General features: G+C 36.8%; 1 protein-coding gene across 1 annotated transcript; it reads right to left on the reverse strand.

The window, feature by feature from the left end:
• Positions 1–46: 46 nt before the first annotated feature.
• On the reverse strand, positions 47–26769 carry LOC144969217 (uncharacterized). The gene is made up of 12 exons (XM_078908330.1): positions 26689–26769; positions 24680–24783; positions 23746–23943; positions 21862–21961; positions 20493–20594; positions 17851–17989; positions 16726–17531; positions 14786–14859; positions 11352–11448; positions 8446–8547; positions 5533–5695; positions 47–414 (listed from the first exon to the last, which is right to left on the reverse strand). The coding sequence occupies exons 1-12, from the start codon at positions 26767–26769 to the stop codon at positions 47–49; spliced, it is 2334 nt and encodes a 777-aa protein (XP_078764456.1).
• Between the last annotated feature and the right edge of the window lie 513 nt (positions 26770–27282).

Raw genomic sequence — 27282 nt, forward strand, 5'->3', positions numbered from 1 at the left:
CTCCAAAATAGCCACCAGTCGCGCCACCAGTTCCTCCTCCATTGAATTAGCCAGATCCAGACATTCCTCCACTTCCTCCAAAAGAGCCACCAGTCATGCCACCACTGGGTCCACCATTGTATGAGCCAGATCCTGATATTCCTCCACTTCCTCCAAAATAGCCACCAGTCATGCCACCAGTCATGCCACCAGTGCCTCCACCATTGTATGAGCCAGATCCTGACATTCCTCCACTGACTCCAAAAGAGCCACCAGTCACGCCACCAGTTCCTCCTCCATTGAATGAGCCAGATCCTGACATTCCTCCACTTGCTCCAGTCACGCCACCAGTAGAGCCATCCGGCAAATAAAGTCTGATCGAGTCATCAAAGCCTAAGAAAAGCATTTGATCGCCGACATGGTTAATCTTGGGACCTGCAGATTTTAAAGAAACAGAGGAAAGAAAGTTAACCAACCGCGTCAACAGTACAGAAAAGAGTGATGTCAAAAAACTGGTTCCTATTTCATTGACATTCCGGAGGACTGGATATATACCTTTGTATAAATGATCTTCTAGTGAGTGATGTCATCTTATTTTCTAGTCTAAATATAGGCTGATCATAATAATAATAATAATAATAATAATAATAATAATAATATAATAATAATAATAATAATAATAATAATAATAATAATAATAATAATATATAATAATAATAATAATAATAATAAATAATAATAATAATAATAATAATAATAATAATAATAATAAATAGATCTTTATTGTCCATAAATGTGCAATTTGTCATTAGTTACACTTGTTATAACGTAAACGATAACTGTAACATTGAACAATATTTCACTCCTACTTATTTTCCTAACCTCTGCATCTTCATTTCTTCCTTTTCTCTTACTTCTTCATCTCTCTCTCTTCTTCACTCCTACTTATTTCTCTCTCTCTCTCTCTCTCTCTCTCTCTCTCTCTCTCTCTCTCTCTTCCTCCCCTTCCTCTTTCACATCGTCTTACACAACATACATTTCATTTCGTTTTCAACTTGGATTACGACAATCGATCACCAAAAATTTCATATCCATTTTATCAACATTGGTCAGTTAATCTTACATTAAATAAATTAATCAGTTAATCAGTCAACGAATCAATCCTTGTTTTTTCTGTACCATATGAAATATTCAAAATTTTTATTGCTGATGGAACGAACGTTGATTTATACTTGTTAGTTCTACATTTAATCTGACAGAACCTTCTCCCAGATGGTAAAAGACTAAATTCATGGTATAAAATATGTTTTTTATTGTTGGTAATTGAGAATGCTTTCCTTTCTATTGCTTTTCCATGAATTCTTTCTACTCCATCAAGAGGATGGTTTATTATTTTTGATGCCTCTTTGATAGATTTTGAAATTTTTGATTTATCTTTAAGTCGGCATCCTCCAAACCATATGGTGCAGCCAAACGCAATTACACTTTTAATCAATGAGTCATAAACTCTTAACATAGTTTTCTTCCTTACTTGAAATGTTCTCAATTTCCTTAGGATGTATAATCTTTGGGCAACTTTCTTAGATATTATATTAATATGTTGAGAGAAATTGAGGGAACTATCAATGGTTATTCCTAAATATTTGAAATTGTCAACTATCTCAACATCATCTTTACCGATCGCCACACACTTTAAGTCGTTATTTTTTACACCAAACACCTGTTCTTTCGTTTTTTCAGCATTTAATTCAAGCTGATTTTGTTTACACCAATCGGTGAATATATTTATTTGTTTGAAATAATTCTTTTCGGTAACTGTATCTTTTAATAAGCCAAGAATAGCAGTATCATCTGCATAGTTCACTCTAAAACAATTTTCAAAGGATGGTCTGCAGTCGTTGGTGTAAGATGTACAGGATTGGGGAACTCACACAACCTTGGGGACATCCGTTCGACAACGTTCTTTTGTTGGAGATATGTTCACCCAATTTTACACATCAATAATGTCCATCCATTTTCACTCTTTGATGTCCCGTAATAGGCTTCAACAGTCGTGACGTCACTTCTCTCGTAGTCACGCATAGTAACTTAGTAACTGGTTCTAAACTATTGGAACATCGGCGGACGTCCTTATAAAATACTTCTCCGACGAGCATACAAGTGTATCCAGCGGAGAAAATCATACATCTGATCATTTTTTGACTTTTATACATTCTGATCACATGACATGTGAAAATGTTCTAGCCAGCATGAAGAATTAAAAGAACCGATTTTCTTTGTTTAGAACCAAGCTGCTGGTTACTGGGCGGACGTCACATCAGACTATTGAATCCTATTCTTAGAATCTGACTTTACTTCCTGTTACTGAAATTAGTTATGCCACCTTATGATTCAGCGTGTAAACTATTCGTTATCGGTCATCATAAGGACTGATTAGAAAAAAAATAATTCTTCCAAGAATTTAAACCAGAAAAGTAGATGTGACGTCACGACTTTCTTCCCTATTAGATCCTGTGTATGAATGAACCTACACTTATGTCGGGATAGACAAGGAGCTGGAAATTTGATTCAATAGTCTGACGTCACATCCGCCCAACAACCAGCTGATTTGTTCTCAACATAGAAAATGGGTACTTTATATTCTTCATGCTTGCTAGAACTTTTTCACAAGTCATGTGATCAGAATGTATAAAAGTCAAAACATGATCAGATTTATAAATGTTTTTCTCCTCTGGATACATTTTTATGCTCGTCGGAGAAGTATTTCATAATGGCATCCGCCATTGTTCCGATAGTTTAGAACCAGTTACTAAGTCACTATGCGTCATTTAGTGGAAGTGACGTCACGACTGATGAAACCTATGGAATGAATAGCCACTTGTATGAAACTTAGGGTTAATTTTTATTCGCCATGGTGGAGAATATCCTTTTTTTTCTTTCTTTTAGACCTTCAGAGCCGTTAGGCCCATGGAGCCGGAGTTTATCCCGGTTTCTATAGCTTGAAACTGACAATAGCAATTGCTTGCTATCATTTGGATTGGACGTTAGTCTATCGCAAGTACTTTCCGCCAGATCTAACAGACCCAGATACCCAATACTGCTGGGTGGACAGGGGGAGGGAGGGGGGGGGGGGGTTACAGAACAAATCTCGATTGCACCCGGGAGGAGACGATCCTATCAAAAGTAATTTTATTTCTAAATAAATAAAATAATAAATAAATAAAATTCCCTTTATTCGTCCCAAATTGGGAAAATTTGTCTCTAGGGTATATTCCAAGGGATACTGGAATAACCCACTTGTCAGCTGCAGTGCAGCGCCGCAAATTGAGCTAGGTCGATGTGACTTGCTTTGGTACCTTTCGGGTACGAAGCAAAGACCGTAACTCTGAGTCACACTGCCCCCTATGAGTATGGTGAGAGAACGTGAGTAAAGAGCCTTTTCCAAGGACTCACCTATGCGCCGAGCGAGGCTCGAACCCAGGACCTTCCGATCCGAAAGCGAGTGTCATACCACAAGACTACATAGCCGCACCGTTTTGAGCCGGCGGGTCACAGTTAGTCTAATGTTGAATAGTAGTAATAGCGTATGGCTACACCTCCAAATTCATTTAGTCAAACCAGCTTCGGAAGTATTTTTGGGCAGGTTGGCTCAGCGGTACGTAAGGGCTTTGCTTCGTACCCAAAAGGTACCAAGTTCGACTACCTGCCTCGTTGTGTGACATTGAGCAAGCCACTTCGTCCTAGCTCACTTTGCGGCGCTGCACTGCTGCTGACGCCATGGTTATTCCAGTCTTCCCTTGGAATAGACCCTAAAGTCAAATTTCTCCTTGGGGATGAATAAAGGGAATTATATATACATATATATGACCTTAATGTGTTGCAAGCGCCGTAAAACCCTTAAAAATAAACCAAACCATCCTTTGATTGCATTGTCTTGTTGTCTGATATTTATATATATATATATATATATATATATATATATATATATATATATATATATATATATGTATATATATATATATATATATATATATATATATATATATATATATATATATATGTATATATATATATATATATATATATATATATATATATATATATATATATATATATTTATTTATTTATTTATTTATTTATTTTTTTAATTTTTAAAAATTTTATTTTATTATTATTTTTTTCTTAATGTTTTAATACAGTTTAGTGAGAATTACTCATAAACGCGGATGGCATAAAAACAATAACAAAGAACTGAATGACGCCAACTTCATTCTGTCTATAGCCTGACACAAAGGCTGACGGGCCATAGAATTACACGCTACACGCTACACGCTACATGCTACACGTTTTAAACGTGTATAGAAAACTGAAACCTCGTTGTCTCTCTCATGAGGGGCCATGCACTACGCGCTACACGGGACTCGCTACATGCTACACGCGTGTAAAAAGAAATGGACATGCTCACTTTTTTGCTACACGTGTAGTTCTAGATCAGGCGAACATGGACGACTAAGAGAAAAGATGTATTGAAATGGTAAGGGCAAGGCCCCTTCTCTGGGATCTGGGAAGAGGTTTTCATCAGGATTCTCAAGAAGATTACGGAATGTACGCTGGAACTCTCCTTGTGATTCTCTGAGAAGAAAATGTTCTCGGCACCATATGCTTTGTCTCTTTCGTTTTCTTCTCCTTCGTAACAAAAGCAAAATCAGGACATCTTCGTCGGAAGAATTCATCTTCGGAGAAAATAAAACAAAATCTCCCTGTCTCTGGCAAAATATGAATCATGTAACATGATAGAGTGAAGTTATATAGTCCAGGATATGAAACGTGTAGCGTGTAACATGTTGCGTGTAGCATGTAGCGTATAGTTCTATGGCCCGTCAGCCTAAAACCGACTAAGACCCATATTTTGAGGTCATTTTTATGTTTGTGGACAGCCTAGTGAGTTGTCTTTAGTCGTGCTCAAGGAAGCAAGTGATCCCATTGGTTGACTCTTTTTGTTTACCAACATCAATGATATCTATTTTTGCCCATACAAATAAAGTAATCCTCTACGTTTCTTTAAAAGCTCAAAACATCCGCCAGCCGCATATAACGTACAAATACACAAAACTATGTGTAGCCTTGATCAAGTTATAGTCTGATTAATACAATTGAATGAAAACTACTCATAAAAATGGCTGGCTAAAAACAGATGACAAGGAACATAGACGTCAATTATGTTCTATCTATTTTCATCGCTGTGTGTTTATCATCATAATCTTTATCATCATCATTATCTTAATTCTCATCATCATTGACATCATCGTCGTCGTCATTATCATCATCATCATCATCATCATCATCATCATCATCATCATCATCATCATCATCATCATCCTCATCATTAACATCACCATCATCATCGTCCTTCTCCTTATCATCATCATCATCAACATCTTCACCATCATCATCATCATCATCATCATCATCATCATCATCATCATCATCATCATCATCATCATCATCATCACCATCATCATTACTAGTCGACAAAGATTAAAATAATCAAACCTTGAACTTCTTTTGTTTTGATGATTTTACTGTTCTTACAAAGGTCCTTCACAGCCGGAGCTGCCTTCATAAACTTGCTGACCTCCGCTTTATTCAACGGTCTATCTGCCGCTTCAATGTATGTACGTTGAGTATCAAAGGCGTCATAGGCTACAGTATCGCTCTGAATTAAAAAACAAACAAACAAAAAAAAAAACACAAAAAAATAGAGCTTTTATATAGCGCAATTTCCACTAAATAATGTGCTCAAAGCGTTTTACAAAGGGTCCCTGACCAACAACAACATGTAACATGTAAGACGAGACAACGCCTGTTAGGCGATATTACAATTTATTTTCCGACAAAGACAACGCTGTTTTACACCTCAGTACGTTGAGAGAATGTGAGTAAAGAGTCTTTTCCAAGGACTCTACTATGCGCCGAGCGAGGCTCGAACCCAGGACCTTCCGATCCGAAAGCGAGTGTCATACCACAAGACCACATAGCCGCACAAAAAGAAGAATAGATCAAAGAAATACTATATAGTAAAATAAAGGGAGTAATGATTACTCTTATTAAAGATACAAAACACAAAGTAAACGACGTCTCCGCCTTTGGCCTTCTTCAGGTAAACAAGGAAAGAAAGTATATTATATTACATTGGCATTATAGTTAAAACACTATAGTTCAAAATGTTTGTACACGTGTGTATGTGTGTGTGTGTGTGTGTGTGTGTGAGAGAGAGAGAGAGAGAGAGAGAGACAGAGAGAGAGAGAGAGAGAGAGAGAGAGAGAGAGAGAGAGAGAGAGAGAGAGAGAGAGAGAGAGAGAGAGAGAGGAGCGACAATGAGATGAATAATGAGATGTGATATAAACCAAGATCAAAACTATGTTATAATTCAAGCATAAGATATGGGGACGGGAGGTGGAGGGGTGGGGGAGGTATATTTTGGTTAAAGAAATATTTTATTGATCCATTTAATTGTCGTATTCTGGAAAGGCAAGCATTGAAAACGTTGACCAGAAATTAGTCATAATAGTAGTAGTAGCGTATGGCTACACCTCCAAATGTATTTCGTCAACCCAGCTTCTAAAGTCTTCCTCCGCCCTAAGGATGGTTTCGTAGCCACCTTCAAGTTTAGTGACTGGACAGTGGAGGACGATGTGATCGCTGGTCTCTGGGACTGCCTGACATTTCTGGCAGGTATCACTGTTTCAAAGTTTCCATCGGCACATATTTGATGCAGTTCTGCCATGTCCAGTTAAGAGGCGATTTGAGGAAATCCAAAATTTCCTGGCGTTGTTGAATTCAATAACGCCAGTCCTAATAATAGAGCATATAATAGAGCATATATATAGCGCAATATCCACTAAACGTGCTCAAAGTGCTTTACAGCGGGTCTCTGTCCAACAGCAACACGTAACATGTAGAACGAGACATGACGCCAGTTAGACGATATTACAATTTTATTCGGACAAAGACAACGCTGTTAACGGCCAGGTACTCATTTTATACCTGAGTACGGTGAGAGAATATGAGTAAAGAGCCTTTTCCAAGGACTCAACTATGCGCCGAGGCTCGAACCCAGGACCTTCCAATCCGAAAGCGAGTGTCATACCACTAGACCACAGGCCGTATAGTCCTTCAAATATTGATCAATTTAAATGACCCTCATATTGGAAAAAAAAAAATTAAAATATAATTTTGGACGACAATGAACACGACGACGACGACGACGACGACGACATTGACGCAACAACCGCCATAACAACAAAACAAACAATAACATTGCCACCTACACCATCACCACCACCAACGACAAAAACAACAACAACAACAAGAATTACAACAGCATCAAAATCAATATTCTTCTTCTTCTTCTTCTTCTTCTTCTTCTTCTTCTTCTTCTTCTTCTTCTTCTTCTTCTTCTTCTTCTTCTTCTTCTTCTTTTTCATATTATTATTATTATTATTATTATTATTATTATTATTATTATATTATTATTATTATTATTATTATTATTATTATTATTATTATATTACTATTATCATCATCATCATCATCATCATTTTCTTCTTCTTCTTCTTCTTCTTCTTATTATTATTATTATTATTATTATTATTATTATTATTATTATTATTATTATTATTATTATTATTATTATTATTATAGTAATCATCATCATCATCATCATCATCATCATCATCATCATCATCATCATCATCATCACCATCATCATCAACAACAAAACAACAATACCACCAACAACATCAACAACATCACCGCCATCACCACCGTCAACGACAACGACAATTAAAACAACAATATGAACAAAAACAACAACAACAACAAAAATGCCAACATCACCACCAGCACTACCACCATCACCCAAGACAATTATAGCAATACTATCACCACCACCACCACCACCAGCACAACACCATCACCACCAGCAGTAGCACCATCACCAGCAGCATCACCACCACCACCACCACCACCACCACCACCACCACCAACAACAACAACAACAGCAACACTATAATCACCACCACCACCACCACCACCACCACCACCACCACCACCACCACCACCACCACCATCATCATCATCATCACCAAAGACAACAACAGCAACACTATAATCACCACCACCACCACCACCACCACCACCACCACCACCACCACCACCACCACCACCACCATCACCAAAGACAACATAAGCAACAATATAACCACCACCACCACCACCACCACCACCACCATCACCAAAGACAACATAAGCAACAATATAACCACCACCACCACCACCACCACCACCACCACCACCACCACCACCACCACCATCACCAAAGACAACATAAGCAACAATAGAACCACCACCACCACCACCACCACCACCACCAATAACAACAACAACAAAGGTATTTGTTCATACCTTAGCGTCTTTAACGAAATTCTTGACTTGATCCTTATCAATGACGTCTCTAGCAAAATAACAGATGCTGTCTTTGCCGGACCCAGTCTTCATTACGGCAGTCTGGGGGAAAAGCAACCAAAAAAAAAAGAGCTTTATATAGGGCAATATATTCACTAAACGTTATCAAAGGGCTTTACAAGGGGTCTCTAGAAAACAGCAACGCTTAATATGTAGGACGAGACATGGCGCCTGCTATGCGATATTACAAATTTCTTTTCGGACAGAGATAACGCTGTTAACGACCAGGCACTCGTTTTACACCTGAGTACGGTGAGAAAATGTGAGTTAAGAGACTTTTCTCAAGGATATCAAATAATATGCGTTGCACGGGACTCGAACCCAGGACCTTCTGATCCATTGTAGGCATAAAATACAAGATGCAGAATAAGCATTATTCCACTCCTTCCCAAAACAGACAGTAACGCGTAACGATATCAAGTGTACAATAATTATTTGTGACGTCAGATTATCAAACGTTACGTTTTTATGAAATTAGATTCTTTAAAAAACAGTAAAAAAAACAAAAAACAAACAAACAAACCCAATTTGATAAAATAAAGCCCCCTTGAGCTTTTATATAGTGCAATGTCCACGAAACATGGTCAATGCGCTTTACAATGGGTCTCTGACGAACAACAACACATAACATATGTAGAATGAGACATGAGACATTACAATTTTTTTCCTGCTTAGACATCGCTGTTAACGTCCAACTACTCACCCTACACCTGAGTACGGTGAGAGAATGTGAGTAAAGAGTTCGTTTCCAAAGATTCAACTATGTGCCTAGCGAGGCTCGAACCCAAGATCTTCTGATCAGATGTCAGATGTCATACCACAAGTAAGACCACATAGCCCAAATGTTTTTGAACGAGTCTTTTATTCAAAGATGACGAAATCGGAATCGATTGAGGGGAATAATAAATGAGTTCTTACACTCTTGCGTTTTTGGAATTCAAACTCTGTTGCTGACGCGCACTAGCAAGCGTGGGACACGTCAGGAAACCACCCCCTCCTCCCCCTCTCCCTCCCCCCTCCCCCCCCCCCAATAAAAAGAGTGTAAGTATCGTATATTAATTTCTCTATTGAATTTGATATAAATAATAATGTGAAATTGAATGTCAGCTTCAATTTAAATACAAAAACAAATCAAATGAACGTTTCGGGTTTCCCCTTTATCAACAAAACAAGATGAATGAAACGCCGCAGATGAATGAGATGATGTGGTAGTGGCGTAGTTAAGATAAATGTTTTGTTTATTCATCTTAACTACGCCATTACCACATCATCTCATTCATCTGTGGTGTTTTGTTCATCTTGTTTTGTTGATAAAGAAGAGACCCGAAACGTTCATTTGATCTGTTTTTGTAATAAATTGAAGCTTACATTCAATTTCACATTATCATTTTTTTCTTCGAGCTTCGAGCAGCAACATTTACACTATTGAATTTGAACGCATCTTAATCTTTTGGCGTCATAGAGCCATTGGGCCCCTGAAGCCGGAGTTTCAGTTTATCCTGGTTCCTATAGCTTGAAACGGATAATAGTAATATCCCACTAACTTTGGATAGGACGTTAATATATCGTAAAGTACTTTCTGCAAGACTAATAAACACAGCAACACAATAACTGTCTTTCTCTCCTCCCATCTCCCTTATCTCTCACTTGCCCTCCCTTTCTCTCCCTCCACTCCTATCTCTCTCTCTCTATCTCATATATATATATATATATATATATATATATATATATATATATATATATATATATATATATATATATATATTATATATATATATATATATATATATATATATATATATATATATATATATATATATATATATATATATATATATATATATATATACTATATATTTCTTTACACTATTGCAAAAGTTTCGAAAATAATATAGTTGTATTGAGGGTCCTTTCAGCGCTAGGTTCCGAGTATATATATATATATATATATATATATATATATATATATATATATATATATATATATATATATATATATATATATATATTATGATATATATTTCTTTTGAACAGCATTAAAATGTTTATCAGGAAATCCACATTATGATAAAGTTCGATTAAGAATCCAAATCTCAAGACCTGAACTTCTTTAGAACTCTTTTGGGGGCATCTTCCTCTGTTCATACAATCACCTTAAATCTATTTTGGCCATTATTGCTCCCAACTACTTGCCATCTCTTTCTATATACAAGCCGAATCGCTCTCTCCGCTCATTTAATTCCCTGTACTTGAACCGTTTGATCCCTAAGTCGAATTTTTCACGACGTACTTTCCCATAAAATTCTGCTCCATCTGTGTGGAATGCTCTTTCAGCGGACACCATATATAGTAATTCTCTTTCCTCCTTTAAAGCCTATTTGAAGGCAGAGTATTTCCTTTCAGTTTTCTGTGAGTTTGTTTTATTGATTTTGTTGAATGGTGTCTTATATGATCGCACGTGCATAAATATGTATATGCTTCCGAGCACTTTTGGTGGAAAGGGGCGCTATTATTATTATTATTATTATTATTATTATTATTATTATTATTATTATTATTATTATTATTATTATTATTATTATTATTATTATTATTATTATTATTATTATTATTATTATTATTATTATTATTATTATTATTATTATTATTATTATTATTATTATTATTATTATTATTATTATTATTATTATTATTTATTATTATTATTTATTATTATTATTATTATTATTTATTATTATTATTATTATTATTATTATTATTATTAATTATTATTATTATTATTATTATCATTATTATTCAAACAAATAATATAAATTGCAAGTACATTGCAGTAATTTAGGAATTACCATTGGCTTTTTGGCAAATTCAAAGACGAGGATGCCTTCGTCAAACGGAGAGGTGGATAAAACAAGAGGAACATCATATGTCATTTTGTAAGAATCCCTGGAAAAAGAAAATCAATGAAATATGTTTGAATACATAATAATTTATACATTGTCTTTGTGCTCTACGGCCATGTGGTCTAGTGGTATGACACTCGCTTTCGGATCGGAAGGTCCTGGGTTCGGGCCTCACTCGGCGAATTAGGTGAGTCCTTGGAAAAGGGCTCTTTACTCACATTCTCTCACCATACTCAGGTGTCAAATGAGTACCAGTACCTGGCCGTTAACAGCATTGGGTCTGTCCGAAACAAAATTGTAATATCGCCTAACATGCATCATTTTGGTGTTGCTCTTGGCCAGGGACCCCTTGTAAAGCTCTTTAAGCACGTTTAGTGGATATTGCGATATATATAAAAAAGCTCAATTAAAAAAAATAACAGTCTAAATTGATGGTTCGCCCGTAACTAAGTTTTAACCATTCATAACATTTCCTACCATTTACTCCATTCACTCCCCTTGATTATTTATTTCCTGTTAACGAAAAGGCCCGAGCTACCTTAAAACGTGCCAAACACGCAAGTGGGTCAGCTTCATTCTATCTATAGATACTATGAAGTTGACGTCACTCAGGTCTTTGTTATTGCTTTTTGCTATCCGCCTTTATGAGTAATTCTCACTAAACTATTTTAACCAGACTATAAACGTTCATGGTTTGTGTGTTGGTCCGTTATACTTCCGGATAACAATGTTGTGAGCTTCTTAGTCAAGCGCATGCTATCTATAAGATAATATAGAAAAGGCACACATGTCAGTAGCTTGACAGGCGTTGCAACAATTAGATTGTTTAGATATTTTTTTCAAAATAGAATATTATTATTATTCTTTACACTATTGCAAAAGGATCGAACATAGTTTAGTTGTTGTGCAGGCCCATACAGCACCAGGTGATATAAACGGATGCCAACCCCCCCCCCCCCCCCTCCCTCCCCAAAAATAAAAAAACCAAACAAAAAAACTTGAGCGTTTATAAAGAGCAATTTCCATTTAATACATTTAAAGCGCTTTATAAGAGATCCCTGGCCAACAGCAACACGTAACATATAGAACGAGACATGCCGCCTGTTAGGCGATATTACAATTTTTTTCCCTGTCAACGGCCAGGTACTCATTTTACACCTGAGTATGATGAGAGAATGAAAGTAAAGAGCCTTTGCAAAGGAATTAACGTTGCTGCACCCAGAACGGAACTCGAACAAGGGACCCGAACACAGCCCGAAGGCGAGAGGCATACTACTAGACCACTAAGCCGAATAAAATCGTCACCAAAACTGTGTCCTGGTACCAACCAAATAATTGACTGACTCTCAATTTTAAGACATTTTAACATGTAGGTGATGTGGGTAAGGTGGGGAGGGGGGGGGGGGGGTAAGGGAGAGGGGTAAACTTAGTAGTATATATTTGAGGCATCGCCTCAAAAGGTTATTCCAACCCTCTCCCTAAATAGTAATGTGTAATGATATCAAGCTTACAATAATGATTTGTGACGTCAGATTATCAAACGTTGAATTTCACTAAAATTAGGTTTACGAAATAAGAAGTATCAATTAAATAATTTTTTTAATGTCTTTTATTCAGAGATGACAAAATCGGAATCGATTGAGGGGTAGAAAAACCGATTTCTTACACTTTTGCATTTTGGAATTCGAACTTTGTTCCCAACGCGCACTCGCAAGCTCGTTCAACGGTTGGGAACACGTCAGGGATTCCAAAAAGCAAGAGTGTAAAAATCGTATATTATTACACCCTATTCTTTTATTCTAAAATTTATTTTATGATAAGCATGCGTTAAAAACTCATAAATGTACTATCATGAGTCCATTAATCGTGATTAATGATCAGCGCTAAAAGTGCTGGCGTAATTACATAACTAGATTGAGAAAGAAAGAAATAGAGAGTTTGAGTGAACGAGAGAGAGAGAGAGAGAGAGAGAGAGAGAGAGAGAGAGAGAGAGAGAGTGTGAGAGAGAGAGAGAGAGGGAGGGAGAGAGAAAGGGAGAGAGAGAGAGAATGAGAGAGAGAGAGAGAGAGAGAGAGAGAGAGAGAGAGAGAGGGGGGGGGGGTCGAGTAAAACCCTGTGACCCACCGTTATGAGGTCAGGGAGAAATAGATACAGACAACAGCAGAAATATTATGCCTAGTTGACATTTTCAATTCAATTTCCTAGTTTTGCCCTCATACTTCGTGATTTGAAGGACTTCCTTGGTTTTGAATGACACAAGATGTAGAAAAAGGATTAATTCTCTCCTTATCAGCCTTTCTTCGGGATTTTCACCAAAACTTCAAACCCAACTAACAAAAATATATTTTTTTATCACTCAAACATAATAGCAGCAAGTTCTTGCGATACCTAATTTCTTTACCAAAACATGCTCTACAACACACTGTTCATTTTCTTGAAATTTTCTGATGAATAAAAGAAATTTTGAATAAGAAAAATGTTGGTTGTATCGTAACGAATGTGACGATTTTCCTGTAGTTGGTAAGGAAAGGGTTAAATCGTGGTTTTTGTTTGGTTATAATGCTATCGCATTGTTGGAGTCATGTTTGTTCCTTGAGAAAATTATAGGCATTGAGTCGTCCCAACTCTATCTGGTAATTTCTGTGGTGTAATGGTAGCATGAATGACCGATAATCAGGAGGTCTAAGGTTCGATCCTCCGAGTCGAGGCAGACTGATTTTATCAGATGCTTGTATTTTCCTTATTTTTCGTTCTTGCTTTGTCTGGCACTCTTGCATACACACTTTTCCAAATCTTTATCTCGGACTTCATGTTAAATGTTGCTTTTGGCTAAGGACCCCTTGTAAAGCGCTTTGAGTACGATTGGTGGATGTTGCTCTTTGTCAATGCTCAAGTCTTTAACATCGTGTTTTTGGTCGCCTTGACTTTATTTTGATTTATTTTAAATCTGGTTCAGGTCAATATAATACCAGACTAATACGAGAGTCCCTTATATCTATGGTCGGCGGATCAAATCTCTGAAGTCCCGATTTTCACGATCGCCGGATCAAATCTCTGGTCCCGATTTTCACGATCGGCGGATCAAATCTCTGACCTTTGCGCATGTGTTTTATTTAACTTTGGGTGGATCAGACACCTGATGCCAGAGTGTTCATGATCTTATGTTTTGCAACGCAAGCCAATACGGAGGTCATCCAATCCAACCATAATAATTTTGGCATGAGAACTGGACACCAATGCCAAATATATTACAAAACTGACATGTCAGTTAAGCAGTTCAAGTTAGGATTACTGAAGTACATAATTTGTTAAACAACCATTGTATTATTATTATTATTATCGTTACGTATGTGTGATAATCTATTAATCTCATTACTTACTTGTTAATCTTAACTGTTACCTGGGCTGGATTACCCATTCCAATATTAATCAACCAGGTTTTCTCGGACTTCGACTGCAAGAGGTAGGGGGTGGGGGGGGGGGGAAGGGGCGGTTGGGGTTAATCATTAATAGGAACGTTTCAGGTAAATGCCAAGATTTTAAAAAATGAAAAGAAAAAGAAAAAAAGAAAAAGAAAACAACAAAAAATCAAAACAGAAACAAAACAAACAAAAGAAAAGACAAAATTTAAAACAGAATTAAAAAAAAACAAACAACAAAAACTTAAACTAAAAAAACCCCAAAACAAACAAACAAAAACAAAACAACAACAAATATCACCATCCAGACACAAAAACAAAAAAACAAAACAAACGAATATAAACAAAATAGAAAACAAAAGAAAAAGACGAAACAAAAGACCAAAAAAACAAAAAAAAAAAAAAAAAAACAACCCAAAACCAACAACAACAAAAAAACAAAAAAACAAAACAAAAGTAAAACAACAAAAGAAAACAAACTCAATAAAAAAACCCACAATGACCTTCAGGAAATCTATTGTAAGGAGATTAAAATATCGTAGTCGGTTAAATGAGATATCGATTCTTATGAAGACATTGACCTGACTTAGTGACCAAGGTATAACGATTAGGACTCGACGGTTTTATTATATATACGAGTACATTGCTAAAAATGGAATGCATAGTCACAACAACAACAACAATGAGACAAGACTTGTCTTTAGTTATTAAACAGGATTCAATAGTCTGATGTCACGTCCTACCAGCAACCAGCAGCTTGGTTCTAAACAAGGAAAATCGGTACTTTTTATTCTTCATGCTGGCTAGAACACTTTCACGTGTCATGTGATAACAATCTATAAAAGTCAAAACATGATTAGATTTATGATGTTTTTCTCCTCTAGACCCACTTTTATGCTCGTTGAAGAAGTATTTATTCATAAGGGTGTCCGCCATTCTTCCGATAGTTAAGAACCGGTTACTAAGTTACTATGCGTCATTACGAGGGAAGTGACGCCACGACTGTTGAATCCTAATGTGGTAGCTATAGGAATGGACTCCGGTGAGAAATAGAGGAGAAGGATGACCCAAAGCAATATGGTGCCAGGATAGTGGAAAAGGAGATAAGTGAACTTGGTTGACAGCCCTGGCAGAAGACTGCAGTCAAGGACTATGAAAAAAAAATTTAGTCTTTAAGAGCCATTGTTTATCCCTGTTTTAATAGCGTGAACGGACGATAATTGCTAGACTTTGAATAGGACTGTTGTCTATCGCAAAGCACTTTCCACGAGCTCTAACAGAACAATCTACCCAATTAATGCTGGGTGGACAGAAAACAAATATCGACCGCACCAGGGATCGATCTTGGTCCTCTTTGCGAGTGAAGCGAGTGCATTACCAACTGAGCTATTGGGGTTGGAATATTTAGGCGAAAGCCCACATAGCCAAACATAGATAGAAACTGCATTTTTCATCCTAAATAGATTGTGACCTATTTTACTAACATTTATTGTTTTAAATGGTGAACTTAACTTCAAACCTCGAGCCCATTATGACGTAATGCAGGTTTGACACGATGGGCCACAATTGGATTCAATAGTCTGACGTTACGTCGTCCAGCAACGGCGAGCAGCGTGGTTCTAAACAAAGAAAATCGGTACTTTTTATTCTTCATGCTGGCTAGAACTTTTCATATGTCATGTGATCACAATGTATAAAAGGCAAAACATGATCATATTTATAATGTTTTTCATCTCTGGATACACTTTTATGCTCGTCAGAGAAATATTTCATAAGGGCGTCCGCCATTGTTCCGATAGTTTAGAGCCAGTTACTAAGTTACCATGCGTCATTACGAGGGAAGTGACGTCATGACTGTTGAAGCGTATTTTTCAAATAAAATTATGATATGTAGATCTCACCTGACTCGGCCCTGAGGCTCCCCCGCTTCCTTTGCCGGCGTTTCCTTTTCCGCTATTCCCTTTGCCGCTGTTACCCTTTCCACTGTTTCCTTTTCCACTGTTTCCTTTTCCGCTGTTACCCTTTCCGCTATTTCCTTTTCCGCTATTGCCCTTTCCGCTGTTTCCTTTTCCACTATTGCCCTTTCCGGTATTTCCATTGCCTCCATTACCCTTTCCGCTATTTCCACCAGATGCTTGTGCGTTGGGGTTGTTGGTACTTACGCCCCCTGAAACCGAAGCGCTGCTAACTCCACCGGCAGAAGCATTTCCCTTTCCACTGTTTCCCTTATTGTTATTGTTGTTATTTCCCTTTCCGCTGTTTCCTTTATTGTTATTGTTGTTATTTCCCTTTCCGTTGTTTCCCTTATTGTTATTGTTGTTATTTCCCTTTCCGCTGTTTCCCTTATTGTTATTGTTGTTATTTCCCTTTCCACTGTTTCCCTTATTGTTATTGTTGTTATTTCCCTTTCCGCTGTTTCCCTTATTCTTATTGTTGTTATTTCCCTTTCCGCTGTTTCCCTTATTGTTATTGTTGTTATTTCCCTTTCCGCTGTTTCCCTTCTTGTTATTGTTGTTATTTCCTTTGCCGCTGTTTCCCTTATTGTTGTTGTTTTTATTACTGTTTCCTTTTCCGCTATTGCCCTTTCCGATATTTCCTTTGCCCTTTGAGCCAGCAGCAGAGGTGGATTTCTTCTTGGGCAGAAGTAAAGTGAAATGGTTCCCTATCCCGATGACAGTCTGAGTCTCTGTATCAGCCGAGATCGAACCTGAGAATGACAATGAAATTGCATGATAATTTTGTGTTGTTTTGGAGTTAAGGTGTACTTATCTTATAATATGGCGTAGAATCGAGTCAAATTGAATCATGATGATAATGATGATAATGATGATGATGATGATGGTGGTGATCATGATGATGATGATGATGATGATGATGATGATGATGATGATGATGATGATGATGATGATAATGATCAGGATGATGATGATGATGATAATGACGACGACGACGACGACGACGACGATGATGATGATGATGATGATGATGATGATGATGATGATGATGATGACAATGATGATTAATACCAGTAGCTGTTTTGGCGTTGTACACTTTCCCACGACATAGTTTTTTGGCAGATGGAACGGCTTTCAGTGCTTTCGTAGCTTGGGCCTTTTTCAGCTGTGCTTTAGTAGCATCAATCTCAATGTCCTCTGAGATAATATCCTACAAAGATCAATTAATAAACAGTTAGGAAACATGTCTACAACATCATATGACATGGAAGGCTCTTTACTCACATTACCTCACCGTACTCAGGTGTAAAATGAATACCTGACCGTTAACAGCGGTGTCTTTTCAGAAAATAATGTAATATCGCCTAACAGGCGCCATGTCTCGTATATATTTCTCACTAAACTGTTTTATCTTGACTATAGATAGTATGCGCTTGGCTAAGAAGCTCATAACATTGCCATCCGGAAGTATAAAGGACCAACACACAAAACTGTATGTATCCATGAACTTTTATAGCCAGGTTAATACAGTTGAGTGAGCATTACTCATAAACGCGGGTGGCAAAAAACAATAACAAAGACCTGAGTGACGTCATCTTCGAACTATCTATAAACGTTCATAGTTACACATAGTTTTGTGTGTTGGTCCGTTATACTCCCGAATCGCAATGTTGTGAGCTTCTTGGGCAAGCGCATACGACCTCTCTGTTACGTGTTTCTGTTGATCAAGGACCCCTTGTAAAGTACTATGAGCACGTTCAGGAATATTGCACTATATAGATAGTATGCCCTTGGTTAAGAAGCTCACAACATTGCCACTCGGAATTATAACGGACCAACACACACAACTAGGTGTAGCCTTGAACGTTTATAGTCTGGTTTATTCAGGTTAGTGAGATTTACTCATGAACGCGGATGGCAAAAAGCAATAACAAAGACCCGTGTGACGTCATACTATCTATAGATAGAATAAAGATGACGTCACACATGCTTTTGTTATTGTTTTTTGCCATCCGCGATTGTGAGTTGTTCTCACTAAACTGTATTAACCAGACTATAAAAGTTCATGGTTACACAGAATTTTGTGTGTTGGTCCGTTATACTTCCGGATGGCAATGTTGTGAACTCCTTGGCCAAGCGCATTCTATCTATAAATGCTCAATTTTTAATTATTTTTTTTTTTTTACTTCATATTATAACAACATTGTTGTGAAAACTGTTCACTATTATGGTCACCGTTGTTTGTATCGGGGTCGAATGTGAGAATGTCCGGTGCGTGTAGAGAGAGAGAGAGAGAGAGAGAGAGAGAGAGAGAGAGAGAGAGAGAGAGAGAGAGAGAGAGAGATTGATCAGTTAGTCAGGGAGAATGAAGATAACGGAATGTTATGCAATCGATGGCTTAAGGAAGTAAAATAGTTTTATTTAAATGTGAATGATCTATATTACATTTCCATGTGCTCGAGGTCATTGGTCACATTGCAAAGTGTGCTCAAAATGACCCACACAGTGAAAAATGTTCACAGATTGAGAAATATCCCACAACAACAACTTTCATAAACAAAGCAGCGTGTTTAGATACATTGAGAAATGTCCAATCGTTGTACAGGAACAAATCATGTGATCGATGACTAGGTTGGACGAAAACATGAATATAGATCGCTCCCATTGGTCATTTTGCTCAGCGTGACTCATGGGTATGTTTCCAACTTTCATAAGCAAAGCAGCGTGTTTATATTTGTTGAGAAATGTTCAATCGTGGTACAGCAATAAATCATGTGATCGATGACTAGGTTGGACGAAATTGTAATTATTCCTAATCTACAACAAAATCATTCGTATTTTGAAATGTCTCTATGATTCTAGGGTGTCCAAAAGTTGGCATGGGATTGTTAACTCATTTTCTGTCTTGATGCAAATTAGAAGATTTTGATATTCTCTTCATCGCGTCTATTTCTGAACTCAAATAATTTGCAACCCCAAACTTTACTTATATACAAATATAGACTTTAGCGATCGACATTGCATGCTGTTTTGGGCGAATATTACTCCCATTATCACTCACTCTTACTACTGCTGGTAATACTACTATTATTGATACTACTAACACTACTACTACTACTACTTCTACTACTACTGCTACTACTACTACAACTACTACTACTACTACTACTACTACTACTACTACTACTACTACTACTACTACTACTACTACTATTACTACTACTACTAACTACTACTACTACTACTACTACTACTACTACTACTACTACTATACTACTACTACTACTACTACTACACTACTACTTCTACTACACTACTACTACTACTACTACTAACTACTACTACTACTACTACTACTACTACTACTACTACTACTACTACTACTACTACTACTACTACTACTACTACTACTACTACTACTACTACTACTACTACTACTACTACTACTACTACTACTACTACTACTACTACTACTACTACTACTTACTACTACTACTACTACCACCACTACTACTACTACTACTACTACTACTACTACTACTACTACTACTACTACTACCACGACTACTACTACGACTACTACTACAACTACTACTTTTACTTTCCATCGTCAACTTTCCAAAACTTGACCATTTCTCTTTGTACGAGACAGAGAAGCTGCCAAATAGTGGACATACAAAGAGAGGTTAGAAAAATAAATGCTATGGTCTTACATTGGGACTGCCAACCATCTCCTCGAAATCACTCTGGCTGTAATCCGTTTTAAAGATATAACAAGAGCTGGTCTTTCCACTGCCTGTGGCCACAACGACAGACTGAAAAGTACACAAGAAAATACGATTATTTTAAGATATTAAAACCCGATATTACTCTAACATAAAGCAAAAGTACACAAGAAACTACGATTATTTTAAGTCTTCATCAATATAAAGAAAACCCGATATTACTCTAACATAAGGCAAATGTACACAAGAAACTACGATTATTCTAAGTCTTCATCAATATAAAGAAAACCCGATATTACTATAACGTAAGGCAAATGTACACAAGAAACTACGATTATTTTAAGTCTTCATCAATATAAAGAAAACCCGATATTACTATAACGTAAGGCAAATGTACACAAGAAACTACGATTATTTTAAGTCTTCATCAATATAAAGAAAACCCGATATTACTCTAACATATAGCAAAAGTACACAAGAAACTACGATTATTTTAAGTCTTCATCAATATAAAGAAAACCCGATATTACTCTAACATAAGGCAAATGTACACAAGAAACTACGATTATTTTAAGTCTTCATCAATATAAAGAAAACCCGATATTACTATAACGTAAGGCAAATGTACACAAGAAAATACGATTATTTTAAGTCTTCATCAATATAAAGAAAACCCGATATTACTCTAACATATAGCAAAAGTACACAAGAAACTACGATTATTTTGAATCTTCATCAATATAAAGAAAACCCGATATTACTCTAACATAAGGCAAATGTACACAAGAAAATACGATTATTTTAAGTCTTCATCAATATAAAGAAAACCCGATATTACTATAACTTAAGGCAAATGTACACAAGAAAATACGATTAATTTAAGTCTTCATCAATATAAAGAAAACCCGATATTACTATAACGTAAGGCAAATGTACACAAGAAAATACGATTATTTTAAGTCTTCATCAATATAAAGAAAACCCGATATTACTATAACTTAAAGCAAAACCGGCATATCTTTTATCATTTATATAAAACAAATCTCACCACCTCCAACACCTTCACTACCAGAACAACATCCACTACTTCTACAACCACCACCACCAGCAGCAATATCAGCACCACCAGAACAACAACTCCTCCTCCTCCTCCTCCTCCTCCTCCTCCTCCTCCTACTACTACTACTACTACTACTACTACTACTACTACAACAACTACTACTACTACTACTACTACTACTATAACTATATGCAATGATCATCAACATCATCATCATCATTATCATCATCATCATCATCATCATCATCATCATCATCATCATCATCATCATCATCATCATCATCATCATCTTCCTACCCCTGGAGATTGAGAAAAATCGTAGACCACTGTAGCCTTGGTTGGTCCGAAATCTTTCAAGGCTTTTTCATTGTAGGTGATGGCGTAGGCCTTTTTGATTCTGGAGATTCACAACGTTTAAACTATATTGTAAAAATATGAAACAAAACTTTCTCGAAAAGTAGAGGATTGGCACGGAAAATATGAAATGGCGGTAGAGAGAGAGAGAGAGAGAGAGAGAGAGAGAGAGAGAGAGAGAGAGAGAGAGAGAGAGAGAGAGAGAGAGAGAGAGAGAGAGAGAGTTAGAGAATGAGAGAGAGATGAGATTGATGGATAGATGGACAGAAAATATCTAGATAGCTACATAGCTAGATAGCCTGACAGATAGATGGGTAGAATGATTTATATATATATATATATATATATATATATATATATATATATATATATATATATATTATATATATATATATATATATTTTATATATATATATATATATAGAGAGAGAGAGAGAGAGAGAGAGAGAGAGCGAGAGAGAGATAAAATATTCAGATGGATAGATAGATAGATAGATAGATAGATAGATAGATAGATAGATAGATAGATAGATACATAGATAGATAGATAGATAGATAGATAGATAGATAGATATTGAATCGTGTTTGATACAAATATGGTACGAAAAGTGCTCGACATGTAGTAATGGAGCGAATTATTATTTAAAATATTTACCACAATGTTTGGGGCAGTCTACATCGATGTTTCAGGCTTAATTTGCCATCTTCAGGACTACAAAACAACTCAGTCCTGAAGATGGCAAATTAAGCCTGAAACATCGATGTAGACTGCCCCAAACATTGTGGTAAATATTTTAAATAATAGATAGATAGATAGATAGATAAAATATTTCAAGTATAATTATGATCAACTTCTACAATATTGTTTCGAGCATTCGCTCTCATCAGGAAGTGAAAGTGAAAGTAGTTTTTTTTTACCGTTTGTCGTACTTTTTCGCCATTATGGTGGTTCGTAATTTCATAAAAGGTGTTTGTTTCTATGTCTGCATGAATATGCTAGTTCGTTTATTCTATTGAGTGTTAGCATGTTCGGTTTTGTGATGATGAAGAATTTTTCTTCCAAGCAGAGCTTGCAAATCTTAGAAGAGGGGAGTACGACTGTGCTCTGGAGATCATTTTCCATGTAATGAATTCTGTGTTGTATGTTTTTTTTTTTCTCTGAGGTTCCAAAGTAGTGGAATGTCGTTTGTGTATGTTTTTGAAGGAAGATTTATGCAGGTTGTATCTGGTTTTGAATTAACACTCAGTGAGGTCAATGTATGTTTCTTGGTTTAGTGTGTCTGGGCGTGTAACTGTGGCTTGGTAAATAACGTCGTGAGTCGGGCAATTGCCGTTAAGCGGGCATGTTGCCTTGGTCCTGCAGTTGCATTTCCCCCCTCTATGTTGTTTTTTTTTGGGGGCTGAGCTGTCTGTGATAGGTTTCGTTAGCTGTTTGAGGAAATAATGTTTTGTATGTTTGGCATGCAGGTGTATCCTATTTTGATGGTGTTTTTGTTCATGATGGGATATAGGACGTGACCTGGAAGGAAGCATTTTTTAGTATATTGAAGAATTTGTTGCCGATAGAGGTTGTTACGTTCTTGCTGAAGGGTGGGTTGAACCATGTTATATTTCGTTTTCTCTGACGTTTTTTCGTTGGGGTTGTTATGGTCTCTTCTTCATATTTTAGTTTATAGTCATAGCCACTTTTTTTGAAGTGCGTCTGTGAATGGTGGGCTTGCTTCGTTGAATATATTGTTTGTAGAGTTGTTAGATAGTCATTTGTTAATGCTCTCTGCGATGTTTCTTACTGTAGATGGTGGGTGGTTGCTATGTCTATGGACATACAATGGGATGTTGTTGGGTTTTGAAAATGGTTGGTAGGTGCTGTTGTTCAGGTTGATTGTTTTGTCTAGGAAATCGGATGTCTTTTTGTTGGCTTCGATGGTAATTTTAAGATTGTTGTCCTGGAAGATTTCAGATATTTTTTTCTTTATAATTTCAGTCTGCCTCGGTCTTTTATTACACAGTGCAAGCCCGTCGTCTCTGTATATTCCAATGATTATATCAAGATGTGCAGTTGGGAAAGTAGATCTAGTCCGACAAGCTCGCATGTTTCTGCTCCGTCGTAGCTTCCCATGGTGACATCAAAGTTTGCGGATTTTTTCCCCCATTCTACTAAATTTTTGTATAGCGATGTGTTCTTCGGGTGCAGGATGATATGGATTTCTTCTTCGGTGATGTTGTCAAAAGTCTTCGCGAATTGTAGTGCTTTGAGGAGTAGGGTTTTTGTGATTGAAGGGTAGAAATTACAGATATCAAAGATGATTGCATTTTGCCGTTGTTTGTTTTCTGTGTTTCTGTACCAGTTGATAACTTCAGCGGTGTTTGTAATCAATAGCTCGACCAATAGAATCATTTGTTTCCTTGAGCACTTCCAACAACAACTCACATTTCAATTTCGTTTAGTGCTAATGATCGTCGTCTTCTTTTGTGACGTAATTTTTGGGTCATTATCAGGCCGAAGCCGTCGTTAACTTATAGCCTGACACAAGAACCCACTAAGACCCATATTTTGAAGTCATTTTTATGTTTGTGGACCGCCTACTAGGTTTTCTTTTGTAGTGGTCAAGGAAACAAGTGATCCCATTGGTTGAACTGTTGAATACAACTCACGAATTGTTTTCTTTTGAGGCTAAAGTCATTTATTGGTCTGTATCAGGTCATGAGTTTATGAAGGTCAGGCCTTTAGTTAACGAAGGCGACGGTACACATGACTTACTTGTTGTATTTGGGGGTGCCTTTCAGTTTGAAGACTTTCCCTCCATCAACCGTGAAGGTCCAGGCGTTATTTCCATCTTTTTGGATTGTCAATGAGTCATTAAGCTGGGGAGATATGGAAGGCGTGGGGATTGGGGTGGGAGGGGGGGGGGGAGTGGGAGAGAAAAAGAATAATATTATTATCGTCATTGGTCAAGTCAATAAAAACACGTATTAAGGTTATTGGCCAGAAATATCGTGATTCAAATATAGATACTGTGCGCTTAGCTAAGAATCTCACAACATTGCCATCCGGAAATATAACTCAAAACTATGTATAACCATGAACTTTTATAGTCTAGTTAATACAGTTTAGTGAGAATTACTCATAAACATGGATGGCAAATAGTAATAACAAAGACCCTAGTGACGTCAATTTCATTCTATCCATAGATGGAATGCGCTTGGCTAAGAAGCTCACAACATTGCCATCAGGCAGTAAAACGGACTAACACACAAAACTCTGTGTAACCATGATCTTTTATCGTCTGGTTAATAGTTTATTGAGAATTACTCATAAACGCGGATGGCAAAAAAACCAAAACAAAAAAAAAAAAACAAACAAAAAAAAAAAAAAAAAAAAAAAAAAAAAAAACAATAACAAAGACCTGATTGACGTCAACTTCGTTCTATCTATAGATCGGTTAAAATTACCCTCATCTTGTCAAAACTCTGGTACTTCGCGAGCTACCGGGATCTCAATGTAGTAAGACTGCTTTATGAAATGGGAATATGATTCAATAGTCTGATGTCACGTCTGCCCAGCAACGAGCAGCTTTGCTTGGTTCTAAGCAAAGAAAATCGGTACATTTTGTTCTTCATGGTGGCTAAAACTTTTTCACATGTTATGTGATCAGAATGTATAAAAGTCAATGAATGTATGCGTCATTACGAGGGAAGTGACGTCACGACTGTTGAATATCCAATTTGGTCACTTGGTTCGTCAATGAAATGGATAAGTATCGATCACTGTGTACTTTTAAAGAAATAGAAAACATGAAGATTTATATAAAAATCTAAACAAGTGGGTATGAAAGAGTGTTTAAAAAAAAACTAGAGCTGATTGGATTGATCGTCATAACATAGTAGTGTGAACACTATTAGAAGCTGCTGCCATCAGCAACACTAAACATGCAGATCGAGATATGACGCCTGTTAGGCGATGTTACATTACGGTTGGACAGACTGGTAAATAGGTAAACATATCTAACAGTATAATAAGTAATCTTAATTGAGCAGGTAGATTGCGCATTATCCCCTAAAGGTGTTCAAAGCACTATACAAGGATCCCTAGCCAACGACAACATTTAACATGCAGGTCGAGATATGACGCCTGTTAGGCGATATTACATTACGATTGGACAGAGATATCTCTGTTAACTGCCAGATACTCATTTTAAACACGAGTACGTTGAGGTAATAATATGAGTAAAGGGCCTTTTACAAGGACTCAACAATGCGCCGCTCACAATGGGACTCGAACTCTGGACCTTCTGAGCAGAAGGCAAGTGGCATACCAGTTGACCAACAGGACGCATCTTACGTAGCCACTCATCATGAAAGTCCACAATGGTTTTTAGCTTAATTTCATCCGGAAAATGTCGCAACTATTTCACATATATTATTATTATTATTATTATTATTATTATTATTATTATTATTATTATTATTATTATTATTATTATTATTATTATTAAAGCATAGTTACCTATGTGTACTTATATGCAGGTCTGGTGACCCAAATTGTTGTAATGGAAATACTCTCAAACCAACGCAAAATATCCTCCATTACAACATTAAATCAAGCCCATAATAATTGCGTTCGGTTTTCAGACTTGCAAACCTGCTTACTTCGTATGTTATCTATTTTGGACTATAATATTATACTTAATTTCATGCAATCTGGTCACTGCGATGTAATACCAAATTGACGCATTGAGTCACATTTTCTCCAAGGACACCCATACATACCGCAGACGCCTCCGAGAGTCCAGCCCAAGAGACAAGAGCACAGACGAAAGTTGCAGCAGCAGCAGCTAGCGTGAGCCGCATCTTCAACACTTATTATCCCTCCGTAAACTCGTAAACTATCTCTCTCTCTCTCTCTCTCTCTCTCTCTCTCTCTCTCTCTCTCTCTCTCTCTCTCTCTCTCTCTGTACTAGTAAGAAAGTTACACTTTACAGAATGGTGTCGATAAAAAAAAGGAAAAAAAAATCTTGTTTCTTAAGGACAGACAGACCAGTGCGCCGTCGTTACCGCTTAAGGCTTTGATCGCACTGGAGACGGGTGACGAACACGTACTGGGTTTGATTCTATTCGTATCATGTTTTTTTAATACTAAAGCCGTTATTTGTGTCGTGGTGTGACACATGACGTCACAATATTGGGACATTGGCAGATTAACGAAAGGATATAAATAAAAATAAATTAGAGCAAACCATTAAAGTGCCTCCTGTGATTGGCTAATCCGGCTACGATCACTGCCAAAATACGTATTGAAAATTTTGAACAGAAAACTCGTCCTTCAAATATCTATCGATTAAAGTGATCCATATCTTGTAAAAA

Source organism: Berghia stephanieae, chromosome 3 (assembly GCF_034508935.2).
Source record: "Berghia stephanieae isolate SIO BIC M18660-M18661 chromosome 3, UCSD_Bste_1.3, whole genome shotgun sequence".
Classification (NCBI taxonomy): Eukaryota; Metazoa; Mollusca; class Gastropoda; order Nudibranchia; family Aeolidiidae; genus Berghia; species Berghia stephanieae.